Source organism: Labrus bergylta, chromosome 4 (genome assembly GCF_963930695.1).
Source record: "Labrus bergylta chromosome 4, fLabBer1.1, whole genome shotgun sequence".
NCBI lineage: Eukaryota > Metazoa > Chordata > Actinopteri > Labriformes > Labridae > Labrus > Labrus bergylta.
The window spans coordinates 10,677,321-10,695,108 of NC_089198.1; the positions used below are offsets into that span (position 1 = coordinate 10,677,321).

The following is a 17,788-nucleotide window of genomic DNA, read 5'->3' on the forward strand; positions in this document are numbered from 1 at the left end:
ATCAGCAAATGTGTTAAAACAAATGTAAACAATGATTATAAGCCAACTTATTAAAACAAAAATAAAGAGAAACACAAAAAAGAAAGGTGTGAAGGATGAGTTAGAGTTAGTCCCTTTTTCTCACAATAAATTAGAGACAACAAACTCCTACAGTGGACTCACCGTTAAAGGCTCATTACGTAAATCTATTTTCAGTGTCCTCTTCTTATAAACACAGAGTCTTGGCTTTTAAAAGTTCTACCAGTGGATACATGTTAAAAAGGTTATTTCAGTTTATAATGTTGAACATTATTGTAAAATGTTCCTTTTTTTTTTGCCTTTATTAGATAGGACAGCTGAAGAGAGTCAGGAAATGTTGGGAGGAGAGAGTGCAGCAAAGGGCTGAGGTCGGATTCGCACCCACAGGACCAAAGCCTCTGCACAGGAGGCGAGCTACACAACCGCTAGGCTATACTGCGCCCCTGAACATTATTTTCTATTTAGCTCCTAATTCAGTCATGCTGCTCTGAACCTTCATTCCACTTATGCTGGAGCTGTCATAATTACGATGAACACCCCATTCATGTTGTGTTAATGAGAAGTTTACATGAGGTCAACTAAAAAAGCACAGGTATATAAATACAGGACATTAACACTACATCATCACTACATGTGACTACAATACAAAGACACATTTACACCAGTGTTTCCAGAAACACGAGGAATACCTTGAGTCGCTAAGTCTGGGCTGGGTCAGTGACATTATAATGACATTTTCTGAGTTATTTAATCGACACATAACATTTGAACATAACATTTTTCAGCAGAGCATTAAATGTGGTCACATTATTAAAAACAAACATCGGACTTGCACTCGTCCCTCTTGGTAGAAATATTCTGATTGCATCATTATATGCCACCTGCAGCTTTTTCATTTTAGCTTCACTATAATCGCACCACAAGTGGGCAGTATAAAGGGGAGTGCAGCTCAGGTTTAACTTTGTCTGAGCACATTGAAAATTGACATGCCAGCATATTAGCTTGAGCATACAGTTTTAAGTCTTGCTTATAAGACATGAAACAGTTCAGATGTTGTACCAAAGTATTTTCTAGTTATAGAGTAGTCCTATCTAGAAAAGTGTAACTCTATCATATCTAAAAAAAAAAAAAAAAAAAGTTCTGCAGATGTTTTGGGCTTCTGTTCTTTTTGCCAGTTTTACAAACAACACTTGATATCAAAGACTTTTAGGTGAGAAAGATTTTATTTTCCAGGAGGGCTCAAACACACGCGGCACACATTTTAATTCATAGTCCTGTACAGTATGATTGTAAAGATATATTTGACATGTCTATTTGTGCCGAACATGTTCAACATATGCTGCATATTTAAAAAAAAGAAAAATTAAATTCTGAGTCCAAAAGAAGTTCCTTCTTAAACAGGGTTTGAAACAGTTTATTCTTAGGTTTTCAGCGTCATGGCGGTGTCCTTTTCCTGATTTAAACACTGAAACTTATTGCTCACATACAAGATCAGTAAGAAAGAAAACACACATGCATGAAAAAGGTTTGAATTAAGTTGATTTGTACCTTGTTTCTAAAAAGAAAGTCAGTGTGTTCAATGGGAATATGTGATAACGGTATGATGATATGATGAGCTTCGGCCTAAACAGAATCAGTTCAGGCTAATGAGGTATATTACAACTGTGTGTCACCATCATTTCAGTGTTTCTGGCCTCGTTTTGTTACTCAACTTTGGGAAGTTCTGTTGCGACACACAGCTGGGTGTGTGAGTTTTTCTTGTGTCACTGAACAGCCTCGGGGGAAAACAGATCACAGTCTGAGAGCACGGCGGTTATAAATGTGTTTTGAAGACATTTCCAGAGATGTTTCTGTGTAAGTACAAAGGTGAGACTCTGGGTGAGGAGCAGCTGTCTGTCACACAAGAGCTGAGACTGTGTGATGCCCTCTGGTGCTCTCACCTGGTATAAACAAACATTTCTGACACATTCACTTTTAATTTCATTTATTGACAGGATGCTAAAACTCTAATTATCAACTCATTTCATTCTGAATTATTGTAACATTTTATAAAGATCACATTTAAAACAAAATGAACAAGTGATGCTTCTTTTTTCTCTTTTCTTTTCTGCTGACAAAACACATTACATGAAAATAGGATTCAAATGTTTTTTAGAGATCCTTTCTTAAAACATGGCTCAGTGATTAAATTCAGTAATCAACATGAAACTTATACAACAAATTCAGCGTGCTTCAAACACTCGAGATGGAAAAACAAGGAAACAATGTCAAGCAAATACAATCAAACATGAATATTTGTAACATTTATTAAACTTTTTATTGACCAATTATCATGGTTAATAACCTCTATAATGTTACTGCTAATACTACACATTCTTTTACCATTATTAATGACATTGTAGCTCTAAATCTATATCTTAGTCATTGTTGTTGCTGCAACAATCATTATCTCTATCCTTCTCCTTCTTCCTGCTTCTCCCTCTATCTCATCTTTCAAGCCCAGCACAGTTCCTGCAGACGTCTGTTCATCATGAGTCTGGTTCTGCTCGAGGTTTCTGCCTCTTAAAGACGTTTCTCCTCTCCACTGTAACTTTGCTAAATGTTGCTCAGGGCTCATGATGGATTAAAGTTGGGTCTTTGTAGATAACGTAACAAAGAGTAAGGTCTTTTATCTGCTCTTTTTGTAAAGCGTCTTGAGATGACATTTGTCATAAATTGGCTCTATAGAATTAAAGATTGATTGATTGATTGACTGATTGATTGATTGATTGATTGATTGATTGATTGATTGATTGATTGATTGATGGGCACATTAAGACCCACATAAATACATCGATTTGGACTTATCACAACAGGTTTGTAAGTACATTTTGTCATTTGATCCTCTAGTTCATCTGAAAAATAATCATGAAACACAAAAGAATGATCAAACCCCTGCAGGTCCAAATGCAGATTTTTGTTTGCTTCATATTGTGATGGATTGAGTTAACTTCAAAACAAAGGAATGATTTTAACCTTTTTTTTTTTCTTCTTTTTTTTTTTTAACATTTCAAACCCTAAAAACTTTTGTTCAAAAACATGGATTAAGTCTCACCCCTACGTGGTCGAGCCTTCATACTAGCCGTTTTTCACAGAGCAAACACTTCTTAATTCAACAAAAAGGGAACAAATGAACCGATAAAAACGATAATTTTAGACTTCTGTTTTCTGAGTAAGTTGCGTTACAACGACTTGTGAAACACAAAGCAACGTGGGTCACATAGACGTGGACACAGCCCGTGTCTGTTATATGTTAAATAAAATATGCTTAAGCATTTCTGACATGCAGATTCCTTTTTGTACAAAGAACAGAGAGGAAGAGTTGTGTATATCAACTCTATGCAAACACACACCAAAAGTTAGCAAAAGTATTTTAAAGTATGAAGCTGAAAGAGATTAAATATTCTTTAATTACACGATGGGCTTTTTATCCATTCTGATGGTTTCGTAGAAATCAGAGCTCTGAGAGGTCAGGCCCTGCAGGACACGGACACAGAGAGAATAAATAAACACCTCATGTACGGAAAAATTACAAAAAAAATATTTGCAGCATGTATTTGCAGAACTTCTGCTCTGAGGTGTGATTCCTCATCAGGGAGGTGAATAAATACATTTGTTAAGCTGTTACCTTCCGATCATGTGCCTTTTGAAATGTCTTTTTAAGCATCATAAAGAGTCTCACCGCATAGATGCCTTCCTGCACGGGCTTCTTCTGTGGGATGGAAAATGAAATGAAGGTGTTAGTCAGATATAAAATTCACATAGCAGACACTTTTATCCAAAGTGACATTAGAGAGTAGCTTCAAAATAAACAAGGATCTAGAGAGGAGGAAACAACATCAGGAAGTGTAAACAAACACCTCTAAGCTGTTCAGCTGTGACAGCTGTTCTAATCAGCATCAAAACAATCCTGAATATCACCAGTCATTACAAAACAAAAACCATCATCGTCATCATCATCAATATCGTTAAATGCGTAGGTATTCATGAAAGAGCCGGGGGGTCTTTAGCTTTTTCTTAAAGACGCAAAGGGACTCTGCAGATCGAATGGAGTTTTGTAGTTCATTCCACCACCAGGGGACGACAGAGGACCCTGTTGTGAATAATAATAATAATAACTTTATTTATATAGCACCTTTTAAAAACACAGGTTTACAAAGTGCTTTGACAAACAGCAAGAACAAAGCAAACTAAACACAGAAAAACATTAACAACAGTAAGAATATAACAGATGCAAAATACCAAAAATAATTAAAAACAATTCAACAGAAAAGAACCCAAAGTGCACGATACACAACCAGACATATATAACCCAACCATCATAAGAACCATCATAAGAACCCAGGAACACAAGAACCCAACAACATGAGCTGAGACCAAGAGGACCAAAGATTTAAAAAGATGTAAGAAGGTAAGAAGATGTGAAGGTTGGATCAGACGCCTTTCATTGGCAGAGCGTAGAGGGAGTGTAGACCTGGAGGAGAGAACTAACTAACGACCGCTGGGTGTTCTTCTTTCTTCTCAATACAAGTGTATAATATCCTATGACTCTAGTTTTTCACCGAGCTGTTCAGAGTGTTTGTAGAAGGGATTTAATTTGAGTTGTTTTTTTTTACAGGAAGTTGAGTAATACATTTGTTTTTTTCTGTTACACTCCTGAAAGCTGCATTTAGTCTCTTCTATGTTTGCTTAAGAGAAATAACTTAAAAAATGAAATCATGAATCTTAACTATTTACTCCCTTTGACGCTTTATTGTTGAATTGGACGTCACTTTGCATGCATGTTACAGGACAGGATGTGAGACCTGACACATTGCGTGTGAAAATACTCTGTGGAAACTCTTGTGCAGATAAATAATGTAGGTTGGTGGTCAGCTCAAAATTACAGGAAACAGAGGAGTGTTTGGTTTAAGAGAAGTGCTGCTTTTAAGGGTAATGCACCACAAAAATGAAGCCAAAGCAATCAAAAACATTTTAACAAACACATTTTAATTGAATCCTGTAAGTCCTGCTTGGATTTACTACTTAAAAAAACAACTTTAAATTTTTACCTCAGGTTTTTTGACAGCTGCTTTTTGGCACGGACTCATCTGCGTAAAAATAAATCAGGAAAAACTTGAGATTCAAACATGTGTCATGCAGACGTTATTAAAGGAAGGTGATCAGTGATATATCTTAAGCTGGGAAGAATGCAGAAACGTTCAACAGGACATGAAATCAACACGTCACAAAGATTGAAAAATGTCATTTCAAAGTCTAACTAAGAAATGTTAAAAAAGCATAGAGAGCAAATTTGGTATCACCTTCAACAGAATGATGAATGTTTATTTTACATTTAAGGAAAATTGCCCTGACTCTTTCATGACATTTCCAGCAAAAGTCTTAAAAATATTAAAATCTATTTCTTTGTGTTATAGTCTTTAGGTAAAGTTCATACAACATGTTGGAGTGCGTGTCGTTCCTGTTGGTCTTACCCTCAGTCTGTAGTATAAAACTGTTAAAACGATCCCGTAAAAGATTAGAACCCCATCCAGAATGTAACATACGTTCATGTCGTCAATGGCCTCTGAACACAAATCAAAAAGTCTCCATCATTCACTATGACCATCATCACCTCCAGCAGAACATTTCAAAGTGTTTCTACGATGCATCATCGACCGAAAAAGGTGCGAGAGATTTCAAAGACGTCATCCAACACAACAGAGCACAAAGAAAACATTTGATGCTCCTCACCGACGCAGGTGGGATTGATCAGCAGAAAGGCAGCGATGAGCAGCGCTCGCACCATCTTACCGAGCAGAGATGAGAGGAGGGGGTGCTGGTGGTCTTTTTTCTTGTTCCTTTAGTCAGAGAGATCTCTTCAAAAGAGCATCAGCAGTGAGCTCTGTGATCAAGCAGAGAACAGGAAGTCCGGGACTCTCTGTCCGTTTTTTTTTTTTTAAGCTCTGAAAAACCACATGCCTACCCACAATGCCATTTTCCCCGCACTCAAGTTCCTCTGAAATGCTTCTTCAAAAACTCAACTTTGCTGTGGTGATAAGATCAAGTGAGACGACACTGATAAGAAAAGTAAAAACTGAACACACAGATCACAACATCTTTAAAAAGAGATGAAAACTCTCGACTTCCTCATGTTCTTCCTCATCTCAACAAACACTGCTTTCTTAACTGCCCACACATTTAAAAAAAAGAAAAAGGCAACAAAAAGAAGAGCCATAAGGAATAAATGGTTTAATGATGCAAAAATGCCTAGCGCACTATACAAGCTACAGTTACCAAAAAGGAGAAAAAAAAACAAACATACAACACAAATCTACAATTTTTTTTACAAGCCACTTTTGTTTTTAAAAAGTAAAAACATTCGGAAAAATTGCATCATCATAACTTAGGCACGTTCAAAATGATAGAAAACAAGTTATTATAAAAAAGGATCTGAGCCTGAAAGACCTCTAGCATGCACTTTGAAAACAAAACAAACAAACATCTGCTTCCAGATGAAATCATCAGGTCCAGTTTTTGGATATTTCTAGAAATGTAAAGGGATTTTTTTTTTTTTAACTGTAAAGTAAACTCAAACAGTGAGGAGTGTTGTGGCTCAAGTCTCAACGTCAGGCGGGTTTTAGCGGTACAGTAAGTGTTCAGCGAGGAGTCAGCGTGAGGACACTCCGTCGCTGCTCCTCCTCGTGTCGAGAAATAAGGCTGTGTGCGATGGGAGGCAGCGCGGTCTCTTGTGTTTGTTTGAGCTGGTGGCACAAGGCGAGGCGGTGAGACGCTACTGCTGCAGAGGAGCTGCAGTGAGGAGGTACAATCACACGTCTGGTTTGGGATTTGTTTTTTGTTTTTTTTGCAAGAATCCATCAAAATGCAAAAAATAAAACCCATAAAAGTGAGATGATAGTTTGACTAAAGCTGCCAGTTCAAGACTGAAGTTATGAAGTGTAGATTGTACAAAGCCGGGGACAGACAAAGACCCTGTTTACACCTGGGATTAACATGTTACCTGGATCATATGATGGCAGACCTCCCCCTTTAACACCTGTGTTTAATACTTCTACATTTCTCTATCCTGATAGATAGAGAAATGTAGAGGAGTTTTTAGCTGGTTAAGAAGCAGACTGAAATGACGCCTCGTTATGACCTTTAAAGGCAAACAAGGCCATCAGCACAAAGACCGACCATTTCCTTATTTGTTATTTTAAGCACCTGAAACTGCTGCGTTGGGGTTAGGCGTCAGACACGGCGAGTTACAGAACGCTGCAGAAACATTTTTCACAGAGAATGTTCAAAATGAGGGACACATTTCACTGTTTAAAGAAAGCAGGAGGAGATCTTTTGGGGGTTGGAAAACAATTCTTGTACCTTTATAGGATCAAATACGAAAAAATACAAACAATGTACGGTTATTTCCACAAGGGGGCGCCAAAATCAACACAAACCAAAAGCTCCTCACAGGGGCGTTACATTTAAAAAAAAAAAAAAAAGTAATCTTTTGGGCATGAGAATTTTCTAAAAAACATCTTTATCTCAGACATTAAAGGTCGATCCCTGCTGAGAGTTTGTGAACTATGAAAACACAACGGACGCCCGGGACTTCATCGTTTCATCCTTGACAAATCTGATCAATCTTATATTATTAAAATGTAACATTTGTACGTTTCAACGAATCAAAAGCAAAGATTCATTAGTGGAGAGAGTTGAGCACTGTTTTACACTTCCAAAGGTTGCATGGGTTGGGGAGGGTTAACCCTCATCTCTTAGTCTATTTTCACCTAAATAAGGCCACATGGTCACCACAAAAACATGAGAACCAAATATCTCCTCCCAGATATTATAGATATAGATAAGACCTGAGTTTTGAAACAAACACAAGTTTGACCGCTGGACAGCTTACAATGACAGGAAGTGGTTGTGTTAGGGACACATTTACTCTTAAGATATCTTTTTTTTCTTTTGAAAAATCCAAACGCAAATCAGTCAAGACCACCTCCAGAGACAATCTAGCCAACCCCAAAGTAGATCTTTCCCGTGTGCATTTACATCTTAGCACATTCTAAGATTCTAAGTTTTCTTATTCTCAAAACCTCTCAAGAAATGCCAGAAATAAGCCATGAATAGATCTGAGTTTGCTTCTTAAAATCATGCCCGATAGATGCATTATTTACACCTTAGAATAATAGTATAAATACTGATCACAACTTCAAAAGGAAAGAAAGCATCAAGAGCTGGCCAAGAGACGGTTGGTTTTCTGGTCTTTTCATGTTGTGTGTGTCGCCCTTTAAGAAGATTTCAGAATAACTTAAGTTACACATTTATGTTAACACCAGATGTAAAAGAGGTCTTTGTTTTGTCGTCTTGCTAAAACTGTAAAATGATCGGTAAAAGAGCCAGTGTAGGATAAAACAAAATCTGCATATGTTGACAATCATGAAAGAAAGAAAAAAGACTGGAGTAACAACAACTCAGGAATGTTCTTCCATGTTTCTTTACAGTGAGATAAAAAAAAAGGTGTTTTTGGCCTTCAGGCCGCAGAAAAGCCTCGTGTTAATGCAACGCACATAATGCTACATTCTGTAAGTAGAAAAACAGTCACACCCTTTAATAGAAAAAGTCCTCAACCTGTCAAAAAAACGTCACACTGACAGGGACCGGAGAGGCAGTGGTACATTAGTGTTGCAGTCTGATCAGGTCTGTTTTTTAAGACACGAGGAAGAGGAAGTGACACGTGTGATGTCACCCCCCCCTCCTCTGGTGTGTGTGTGTGTGTGAGTGTGTGTGTTTGTGTGTGTGTGTGTGTTGAGTCAGCACAGTAAAGTAGTCCAGTGGTTACAGCAAAAAGAAAAAAAAAAGGCTTAAAGAGAAAAAGTCCCCTTTAGAATTTTTTTTTTTTTTTTTTTTCTTTTTTTTTTTTTACATTGTGTCATAAAGATGTAAAAACACGAAGAGGAAAAAAGTCAAGGCCTCCGTTTGATTCCAGGTTTGGACAATCGTAGAGCTGATCACAGTTTGATATCAGAGCGTCTGTAGAGGAGGACTCACACACTCCTCTCCTTGTATGGGTTTTGTGTCAGAGACATGGTAAAAATGATTCGACTTTAGAGGATCGTCTAGCCTCCACATGTCCTGCCTCATGCGTGAGAAAATTCAAAAAAAAAAAAAAAAAAAGAGGAGCCACCACGTTTTTTTTTTTTCACACCGATGTCTCCGACTGCAGCCTCATGACGAACTTGTGGCTCTTGGGGTCGATGAACTCCTCCCCGAGCCGCAGGAAAGGAAGCGGTGTCACCGTGACAACCAGGGAGAAGTCGAGGCGTCGCATGGAGAAGACGAGACCCTGACGCAGGGCTGAGGTCACCGGCTCCTCGCTCACTAGAGTCCACTGGCGCCCTCTGTCGTTCTGCTGCTGGTACTGCATGGTCGGTCCGGGGGAGAGGTAGCGCTCCAGGAAAGCCTGACGGGGAGGACGGAGGAGATTTATTACCAAGGAAACACTTCAAATCATGTTTGAAATAAAGTGTGTTGCTACAGCGTCAAACTTCATCAAAGATGTTTTCCCCAAAATGCTTTCTTTTCCTTTGTTGGTAAACCCTTGACAACAAATCTAGGTTTTTTTCCCCTCTCACCTTGGGCGTCATGTTGTGTGTGATGCAGAACTGCAGGTGTGTGAGGATGCTCTCCATGCTGTGGAAGGCCTGCTGCCGGGTGGTCCTCAGGTATTTCTGCATGGCGCGCGCCATCGGGGCGAAGATGGCCTGAGCCGCCTCCCTGGGATCCATCACCTCTCTGGGGTGTTTGGGGGACGAGGCGACCTCCTCTTCGTGCAGACGCTTGATGTGCGTGAAGGCCTCTTCCACCGCCACAACCAACCTGGAGGGTGGACAATAAAATCATCTGTGTGGTTATTACTCAGCAGAAACCATCTCAAAAGCAGGGATCATCAGGAGCAAATGTTTACTGCGCTCTGAGGAAAACTCAAACACTGCAGGAAAATAATCAACAATCCCTAAAGTCAGTGAGTTTAATTTAATGCTGACTGGATTTGGGTGTTGAGGATCTTTTACAGGGACATACCCGACAGTAAGAAGGAATTTAAACTGAATTTCTGTCAGTGGTATATTCAATGATTGTTCTGAAACAGCAAACACTTGATTTAAACCCAGTGAGGGCATTTCTTCACATCATGAGAGAGAGTCCTTCTGTTAGAAGTTCATGCGTGAAAATTGCAGAATCTCAACTTGAATTGATTTATTTATTTAATTAGGGACGACGCAATTTAACATAGTTTCAATACAAAGCATGAAACTGATGCATAAAGAGCATATAGCTATTGCTAATTTCCAGCTTGTGTCCCTAGTTGCTTTGCATTTTATACTTTTTATTCTGATCATGTTTTAAATCTTGTCTCCTCCTTGCACTACATACATATGCTATATACATATTTTAAAAGTTATTATTATTATTATTATTATAGTTGGGCCTTTGGATAAACAAACAGAGTAAAAATGTACAACATTCGATTAAATAAAACTCCATAGCACTTTATGAGGATATATTAAAATAAAATAAAAACAATATGACAATACAAAACGCTATAAACCAGTTTAAATTACAGTTTTAAGATACTATTTAAAAGTGTGTACAGCTCTCGTTTGCTTTCATCTGATACATTTTGTTTGAGGATGAACTGCTCTCAACCTTCAGGGGCCCCCTACTCTTCAGGGGCCCCGAGCAGTTGCACTGCCTTGCCTGTTGACAAACAGCGCCTCTGACCATATGCATGCTGGCAGCCTGCATGTTCAGTGACACAGACCGACACCTAAGTTCAATATTGAGAGTTCGGACAGTCCAGCGAGGATTTATCTGCACATTTTCATTTAATAACATTTTTTTTTTTTTTTAAAGAAGATCCTTCAAAAATGTATTCCTAATGAACTTAAGAGCTGATCATAGGAAGCTTTCTGTTGTATAAAACAACACATGTATCTGTCTTATCGTTTACACTTGAGGCAACACAAAAAGGCGAGAGAGCTAAAGGTCTGTGCTAAGCTAATGATTGCTCAGGTGGTGCACCAGTTAGGCTCATTGTTTGTTATGAAGTGCTGTGATTTAAAAAGTAACTGTTTAACTCTGTTTGTCTGCTGCCAACCGCTGGTCCCACCTATAAGCACACAGGACAAACACTGGTTAATGTGTTAGGCAAGAGGAGAGGCTGAAGGAGCAAAAGGTCAATATCTCTCCTCATACGTGTGCACTGGTGAACAAACTGCATCTTGTAGCAGGTTCTGATGTTGCCATTGTTCTGCCATTACGAGTAAGTGATGCATGCAGTCAAACTGAGTGCATTGGCTTCAGACAAAAAAAAACACATTCTAGTGAGCGTTCAGCCTGTAAACCACCACTTATCTCACGGGTTTCCACGGCCTAAGTGGTGGTAAATCTCCTCTCTGTGCACCGATAAAGACTATTTGTTGTCTGGGATGTCTCAGTTTCATTGTCTGCATGCTGCGAACACCAGTCAGTTCGTCTCCTCCAGTCACACCTCACAATGAACCCCCTTGTTGTCACTTGATATCATGCATGTATAGATGGAGGATTATTTTTCTGACCTGGCTTTACGTTTTCTGACTCTGCGGTCCATCTCAGCTTCCTCGTAGTAAAACTCGTTGTGGGAGTTGTCTCTCCTCCGGGCAGCGGCTGCGATCATCGCCCGGGACTGTCCTGAGGAGTTATTGGTGGTGCTTTCTGAAAATAGAGCAAACACAAGAAGAAGAAATAAGAAGATGAAGTAGTAGAAACGGAGCTACTACTTAACACAAAGTGGTGTAGTTTCAGGTAAATGTATCTATGGTTATGTCACTGCATCTGTCTGTCTGTTAAGTGGTAATGATGATAATGGTTTGCGAAGACGTGCGTCAGAGTCACGACGAGGCCGTAATTACCGTCCAGAGAGTAAACCTTGAAGCCCGTCATCTTCTTGGACAGGATGGATTTGGGCAGGTTGAGCAGAGCCGGGTTGTAGACGGGGAAGTCGTTGTAATAACGGTCCAACACCCAGACAGCTGCCCGCTGGACACTGAAAACACAAGAGGGTCAGTCGTCATTGCAGAGGTGTATCATAAGCTGCACAACGACGCACTACACACTGACCTGCACATGCATCACATTTTAATCAGTCACGTTAAGTACATGTAACATGTCAATTCTACATAACCTTCTAACAAATGCATCTGCCAATTTTGAGGGTCAACATAAAGTGAAGGATTTCCAATTTCTTCTTCTGTTCTGTTGATGTCACTTCTATGTACTTTACTGCTTTTGTTCTTTAGCCCCGCCCCCTCCCATCACCCCAGCATCCACCTGCACGCTCCAGATGGAAGATTTAAGATATTTTCTCCCCCATAATGTCTAATTGTAAGACATATATGCAGGGAATGATGAGGTCAGAGCCTGGATACAAAACTCTAACTATAACAACCACATTTCTGATTCTGATTCTCTGTTACGGCTCTGTGCTGAAGTTCCCATATACGAGTTATCTGACTGTCTAAAAATGTTGAACAAAGTTTAGTAAAACCTGTTTTTTGTTTTTGTTTTTGAAGATTTCTTTTTGGGCTTTTGTGCCTTTATTGGAGAGATAGGACAGTGGATAGAGATGGAAATCATGGAGAGAGAGAGAGAGAGAGAGAGTGGGGTTGGCATGCGGGATAGGAGCCACAGGCTGGATTCAAACCTGGGCCGTCCGCTTTGAGGACAATAGCCTCCATATATGGGACGCGCGCACTAACCACTGCACCACCAGCCCCCCGTAAACCCTGTTTGTAGTCTTAAATTTGATGCAGGCAGTTTGGAACCAAATACTAATCCGGATCTTTAAACTGTAATATGACCTCGTAGTGCTCCACTCATTTTATTTACACTTTTCCGCAGCCAGTCTAACTCACCTGAGGTGTCCCACGTTGTAAAACCTGCTGGCCCCGTCCGTGCTCCTGACCACTTTGAGACAGAAGGCGGGCTGCAGGTGTCGCACCTCCAGCAGCACCAGCGCCAGGTACTGAATGAAGAGCAGAGCGTCCACCAGAGAGGCAGCGTACTCCACAATCCCCCTGTAGTCCCTCTCCCGCGGCTCCAGCACGCGCACGCCATAGAACAACCAGTACGACGCCACGAACAGAAACACCAGCACCATCAGCAGGCAGCGGAACACGAAGAAGCGGGGCAGCGTGGCACGAGGCGGGCGGAGGAACAGCGCCCAGGAGGAGATGAGTAACACCAGGAGCTTGAAGGCCAGAGAGACGTAGAGGCCTTCGCACGGCGTGCCGCAGGGCTCGAGGGCGTCCCGCCACAGCACCTGTGGGAGGATGAGGAAGGCCAGAGGTGTGACCAGGGCGAAGAAGCTCAGGCAGCCTCCCAGAGCCGGACCCACGAAGCGTTTGCACTCGAGTGGAGTCGACTCTTCCAAGTCTTTGGTGACGCGGGTCAGGTCCTCGTTAGAGATACTGTGTTCCGACGTGCCGGTGACGACCGTGGTGGTCTCGCCCCAGTTATCATCCTGCCAGACAGAAAAGGTTTAGTAGCTGGTACAGAGTTGGTAAAAGCCCGAGGCCTCAAACAGAGGTCACCGATAAGATGGCCGATTAAAAATAAGTGTTTTTGCTTAAGAGGTCACTGACTGACCCGTTCCTCTCCTCGGGTCGACTCTGCATCCAGCAGCGGCTCTCCAGGAGTCTGAATTGTGACTGATTTGTCTCCACGGCTGCTGCCATCTCTGCTTTTCGAACGGTGACGATCCCTCCGATCTCTGCGCGACAAAAAACAAAACGGCAACATGTGGAGTTAATGAATGTTGAGCGGCGTTAACCTTAACGTTCTTCCTCTGAGAGATATCTTAATGGCGCGCAGCGAGGTTAGTGTGAGCTCTGTGATCTAAAAGGGTCAAAGATCGACGACTCCTTCAAACTGATTGAAATAAACACGGCGGGTTTTTGTAACTTTAGACGCAAATTTAGCTGAAGTCCTGAAAGAAGACGGGTACCTCAAGACGACGACTTGTCTTAAGCTTAGAATTAAAACACCCTAGGTTAAGCATTACACAACTCAGCTGACCCATCTGTTTTAACCACAGACTGTAAGACATATGGACGTAGTGTCAGTGATGTCACTCATGTTTTCTGAAGAGGCGTTATGAAGCGCAAAGATGGAGGTTGCCATAATGTTGGTTTCTAACTTCAGACTAATCGAGAAACAAGCCAAGTGGTGAAGCCGCTTAGTCCTACTTTCATACCGCTACATGCCTACCAGTCTGTCAGTCAACTCAGCCCGCCCCCAATTATGCAACTGAATGCATCATCAAAAGGGTTGAGTTACAAGATAATCATTCTCTACACAGTTTTTACCAATTAAGAAATTAGCTGAACAGGTTTTAGAACCAGGCTGTAAACATCATCATTCCTTTGTGTGGACACTTGAGAAACTGCAGTTTTTTGCACCTCAGCATTAGCTTAATATTTCCAACATTGAAGGTTTTCTACTGAGTTTTAACAGCGTTTAATTCAATTAAGATACAAGGAAAGGTTCTTAAACCATCAAGAAACACTTAGATCCTGCATTTATCTTTAACATCTTTTGGATTCCAAACACATTTTGGACAGCGTGATTTAGACATGATTGAGAAACATTTGGAGAACATACTCAAAAACAGTCTTGAACTCCTGAACACAGAGCTCAAAACTTTGGATTAAAAAGGTACTTCTATGACTGCTGCAAAAAGTTACATTTTTATTTTAGCTCATCTTTTGAGTAATGTTTCTTCAGAGCTACGTTGTGGACTTCCATCATCAAACCTGCCAACAGGACATCAAGTATTAAACCACGGCTGTGTTTTATCTACCTGTGTTTGCGGGAGCTTCTGGAGTGGGAAGACTTGTATGAGTAGCCAGAGTACTGCGACTCGTTGTCCATGTCTCGGGTCGGCGGTGAGCGGGCTTTACGAGCCCCGCCTCCTCCTCCTCCCGCCGTGCTGCGTTGCTCGCCGACTCCTCCCAGCTGGCTCTTGCGCTCGGAAATGGACTTGGTGGAGAGGGCCAGAGGAAGCTTGAGCAGGTCAACCTTACTCCTGAGGGAATCTATCTTGGAGGCCGACGAGCAGGGAGCAGGAGAAAGGGGAGGCGGGAGAGCAGGGGAGGGGGGGGGGGGGAGGGGAGGGGCTTCAGAGCAGAGGAGAAGAGGGTAGGGAGAGGATGGTGGGCGGGAGATTCACAGCAGGGGGAAAGCTGAGGTGGGCTGTAACCTGAAGGAGACGAGGAAAGAGAGACAGGAACGGTCAATACATTAAAAACTTGAGATATTTGTTTTTACACATGAGAAGTGTCAAAGACTTTTCCCATCAGTTATTTTTAGGGCAGCATCTTAAAAGTCATTTCTTCAGTGTCACCTAAAACTGGTAGCAGCTTCCTCTTGGGATGATATCAGTCATGTCACCACCCAAGAAAATGGCATCGCACAACTTTACCCTGAAAATCTCACACTCAAACTTAACAGAGTTTTTCCTTTTCTTTAAGGTTATTTTTGAGCCTTAACCTTTATAAGTTAGGACAGCTGAAGAGAGACAGAAAACACTGGAGAGGGGAGAGTGGGGGGGATGACACGCAGCAAAGGGCCGAGGTCAGATTCAAACCCGAGGCTGCTGCGGTGAGTTTAGCCTCCATACAGTAACCACTAGGCCATCAGCGCCCCAGCAAACACTCTTTTCATTAAACAGTAAACAAGTCATCTCTGATAAGATTACCACAAATCAAAAAGGCATTCAAATAAGGATGACAAATCAATCCATCTAACAATATAAACCTGACCACTACCAAACTAAAGAGATGTAAAGTTTGTTATGAAATGATTCTCAATCAATCAAATGGATTTAAGTAGAAAATGTAAAAAAAAAAAAAAAAACATGAGTTAAGTACGGTGTTCAATCTTTATAGCGCCAATTCATAACAAATGTTATCTCGAGACACTTCACAAAAAGCAGGGAAAAGAACTTACTCTTTGTTATGTTATCTACAAAGACCAAACTTTAATCCACCATGAGCACTGAGCAACATTTTGCAAAGTTAAATGATGTTTTTCCTCTCTATTGTAAGAGGCAGAAACCTCGAGCAGAACCAGACTCATGATGAACAGACGTCTGCAGGAACTGTGCTGGGCTTGAAAAGTGGGATAGAGGGAGAAGCAGGAAGGTGATTTGGATTGTTTTGGGCCAATAATAATGATCAATTCTTTATTGTTTCTCAAAGTGGATATGATTACAGATAGTTTAATTTTTCTTAACTTAAAAATAAGTTCTTTACATGTCGTTTCTGCAGACCTGAAGGTCCAAAATGCTACCATGTAGTGAGCAAAGAGGGATGAATTCATATCACGAGGCTCTCTGGACCTTTGTGAATCATTTACTGCTGAATGGAATACGGCGTTCAAACTGTTACCCACACCTACGAGGTGTATTTCTAGTTCATACAAAATCTCTTTCTGATCTGTTTTGTTTTAAAAAACATTGATGACATCATGTAGGTGCATAATAAACATCATGTAGCTGTGATGAACTAATACCAGGCAGATACACCACGCATTTCTTCCAAATATTACGTCTTTTTCCAACTTTTGGTGGAAAAGTTAAATATAAAATCTATTTATTGAAAAAGAGAGGAAAGCAGCATTTGAGGTGAGTAGCAAAAACAAGCCTGCTCTTCATTTCTCCTCTAAAAACTTGGTTAAATAGCGCTGTATTTATTTCTGTCCTGTGTGTTATGTTAAGAGTTAATGCATCATAATAATCCCCCAGGTATGAAAATGGTCTACATTAGAAATACCTGGGAAGTAAAGAGTCCCGTGAAGACTTTGTGTATCAGGTTCAGGGGGCGTAGCAGCCAAAACGAGTTTAATTGTGCTCATGTGAAGTGAACTGACCCTTTGAATTAAGAGTCCATGTATGATGTGATCGACACGCTGAGCTCTGAGCACCCATCAGCTGAATGATCTAACACACATTAACCTCTTAATCTGAGTCTTTAGTTTCCCTCTCCGTGTTCGTATATCACATCTTCCAGGTCTCCGCCGAGGTTAATCATCACACGACTGTATCTCCTCTCACAGAGGAGCCAGCTCTAGCCGCCGTTAGCTCTGACACAATGGCGGCCATATTGGATTACTGTGTTTTCACAAAACTTGTTTGCCCTCTCCCTCCCTCTCGTCGTCTCACATTCCCTCCCGCACTCCCTCCGTCCCCTGGGAAACGGGGGCCTCTCCGCTGCCATGGCGATGAAAGAGGGTGTTCAGCTGGAGGGGGATTGGAGGTTGACAGTTTCCTTGGAAACCTGACCTTACGCCGCCCTCTGCCACTCCGTTCTCCACGCTGCAGGAAGAAAAAAAAGAAAAAAATCGCCAAAATAGAGGTGCTGGCATGACGGACGTCGGACTGTCATATGGTGGTTAATTGATAAAAGGTGGGTGAGGCTCGCGGGCTTTGATTGGACCGCTGTGGGAAATGGAGAGGGACGTTTGTTGCCACCGCTGTCCTACAGGGTCCTGCTTTTACTTGATGTGGTTTTTCTGCTCCAGCACCACCATTGTGTTTAAAAAATCCACTTCCCTTCAGGCCAAATACTGTCCAACAACTGATCTGTCTGTGGGACTTCTGTGAGTTTGTCCATGTCAGATTCTTTGTGCACGCCTTTTGTTTGACTGT

At 41.1% G+C, this 17,788-nt stretch overlaps 2 protein-coding genes across 2 annotated transcripts; both read right to left on the bottom strand.

Annotated features, from left to right (window-relative positions):
• Positions 1 to 1,985: 1,985 nt before the first annotated feature.
• On the bottom strand, positions 1,986 to 6,120 carry fcer1gl (Fc receptor, IgE, high affinity I, gamma polypeptide like). The gene is made up of 5 exons (XM_020651978.3): positions 5,791 to 6,120; positions 5,532 to 5,623; positions 5,109 to 5,147; positions 3,740 to 3,769; positions 1,986 to 3,534 (listed from the first exon to the last, which is right to left on the bottom strand). Exons 1-5 carry the CDS (start codon positions 5,843 to 5,845, stop codon positions 3,469 to 3,471), a joined length of 282 nt encoding a protein of 93 aa, XP_020507634.1. The 5' UTR covers positions 5,846 to 6,120; the 3' UTR covers positions 1,986 to 3,468.
• A 153-nt stretch (positions 6,121 to 6,273) lies between these two features.
• LOC109997471 (vang-like protein 2) lies at positions 6,274 to 15,147 on the bottom strand. Its single transcript, XM_020651965.3, has 7 exons — positions 14,942 to 15,147; positions 13,729 to 13,852; positions 12,996 to 13,603; positions 11,994 to 12,127; positions 11,661 to 11,796; positions 9,678 to 9,921; positions 6,274 to 9,505 (listed from the first exon to the last, which is right to left on the bottom strand). Exons 1-7 carry the CDS (start codon positions 15,010 to 15,012, stop codon positions 9,245 to 9,247), a joined length of 1,578 nt encoding a protein of 525 aa, XP_020507621.1. The 5' UTR covers positions 15,013 to 15,147; the 3' UTR covers positions 6,274 to 9,244.
• Positions 15,148 to 17,788: the final 2,641 nt, after the last annotated feature.

Bases quoted from the DNA above. Each gene is read 5' to 3' on its own strand.
- fcer1gl (XM_020651978.3), bottom strand. From the start codon at position 5,845: ATGGTGCGAGCGCTGCTCATCGCTGCCTTTCTGCTGATCAATCCCACC. The intron at 5,148-5,531 runs GTAAGACCAACA...ATTTTTACGCAG, and splicing joins TTTTATACTACAGACTGAGG to ATGAGTCCGTGCCAAAAAGC. The intron at 3,535-3,739 runs GTGAGACTCTTT...CGTGTCCTGCAG, and splicing joins TGCAGGAAGGCATCTATGCG to GGCCTGACCTCTCAGAGCTC.
- LOC109997471 (XM_020651965.3), bottom strand. From the start codon at position 15,012: ATGGACAACGAGTCGCAGTACTCTGGCTACTCATACAAGTCTTCCCAC. The intron at 13,853-14,941 runs GTAGATAAAACA...TTTGTCGCGCAG, and splicing joins AGAAGCTCCCGCAAACACAG to AGATCGGAGGGATCGTCACC. The intron at 9,922-11,660 runs GTCAGAAAAATA...TCCACCCTCCAG, and splicing joins GTCAGAAAACGTAAAGCCAG to GTTGGTTGTGGCGGTGGAAG.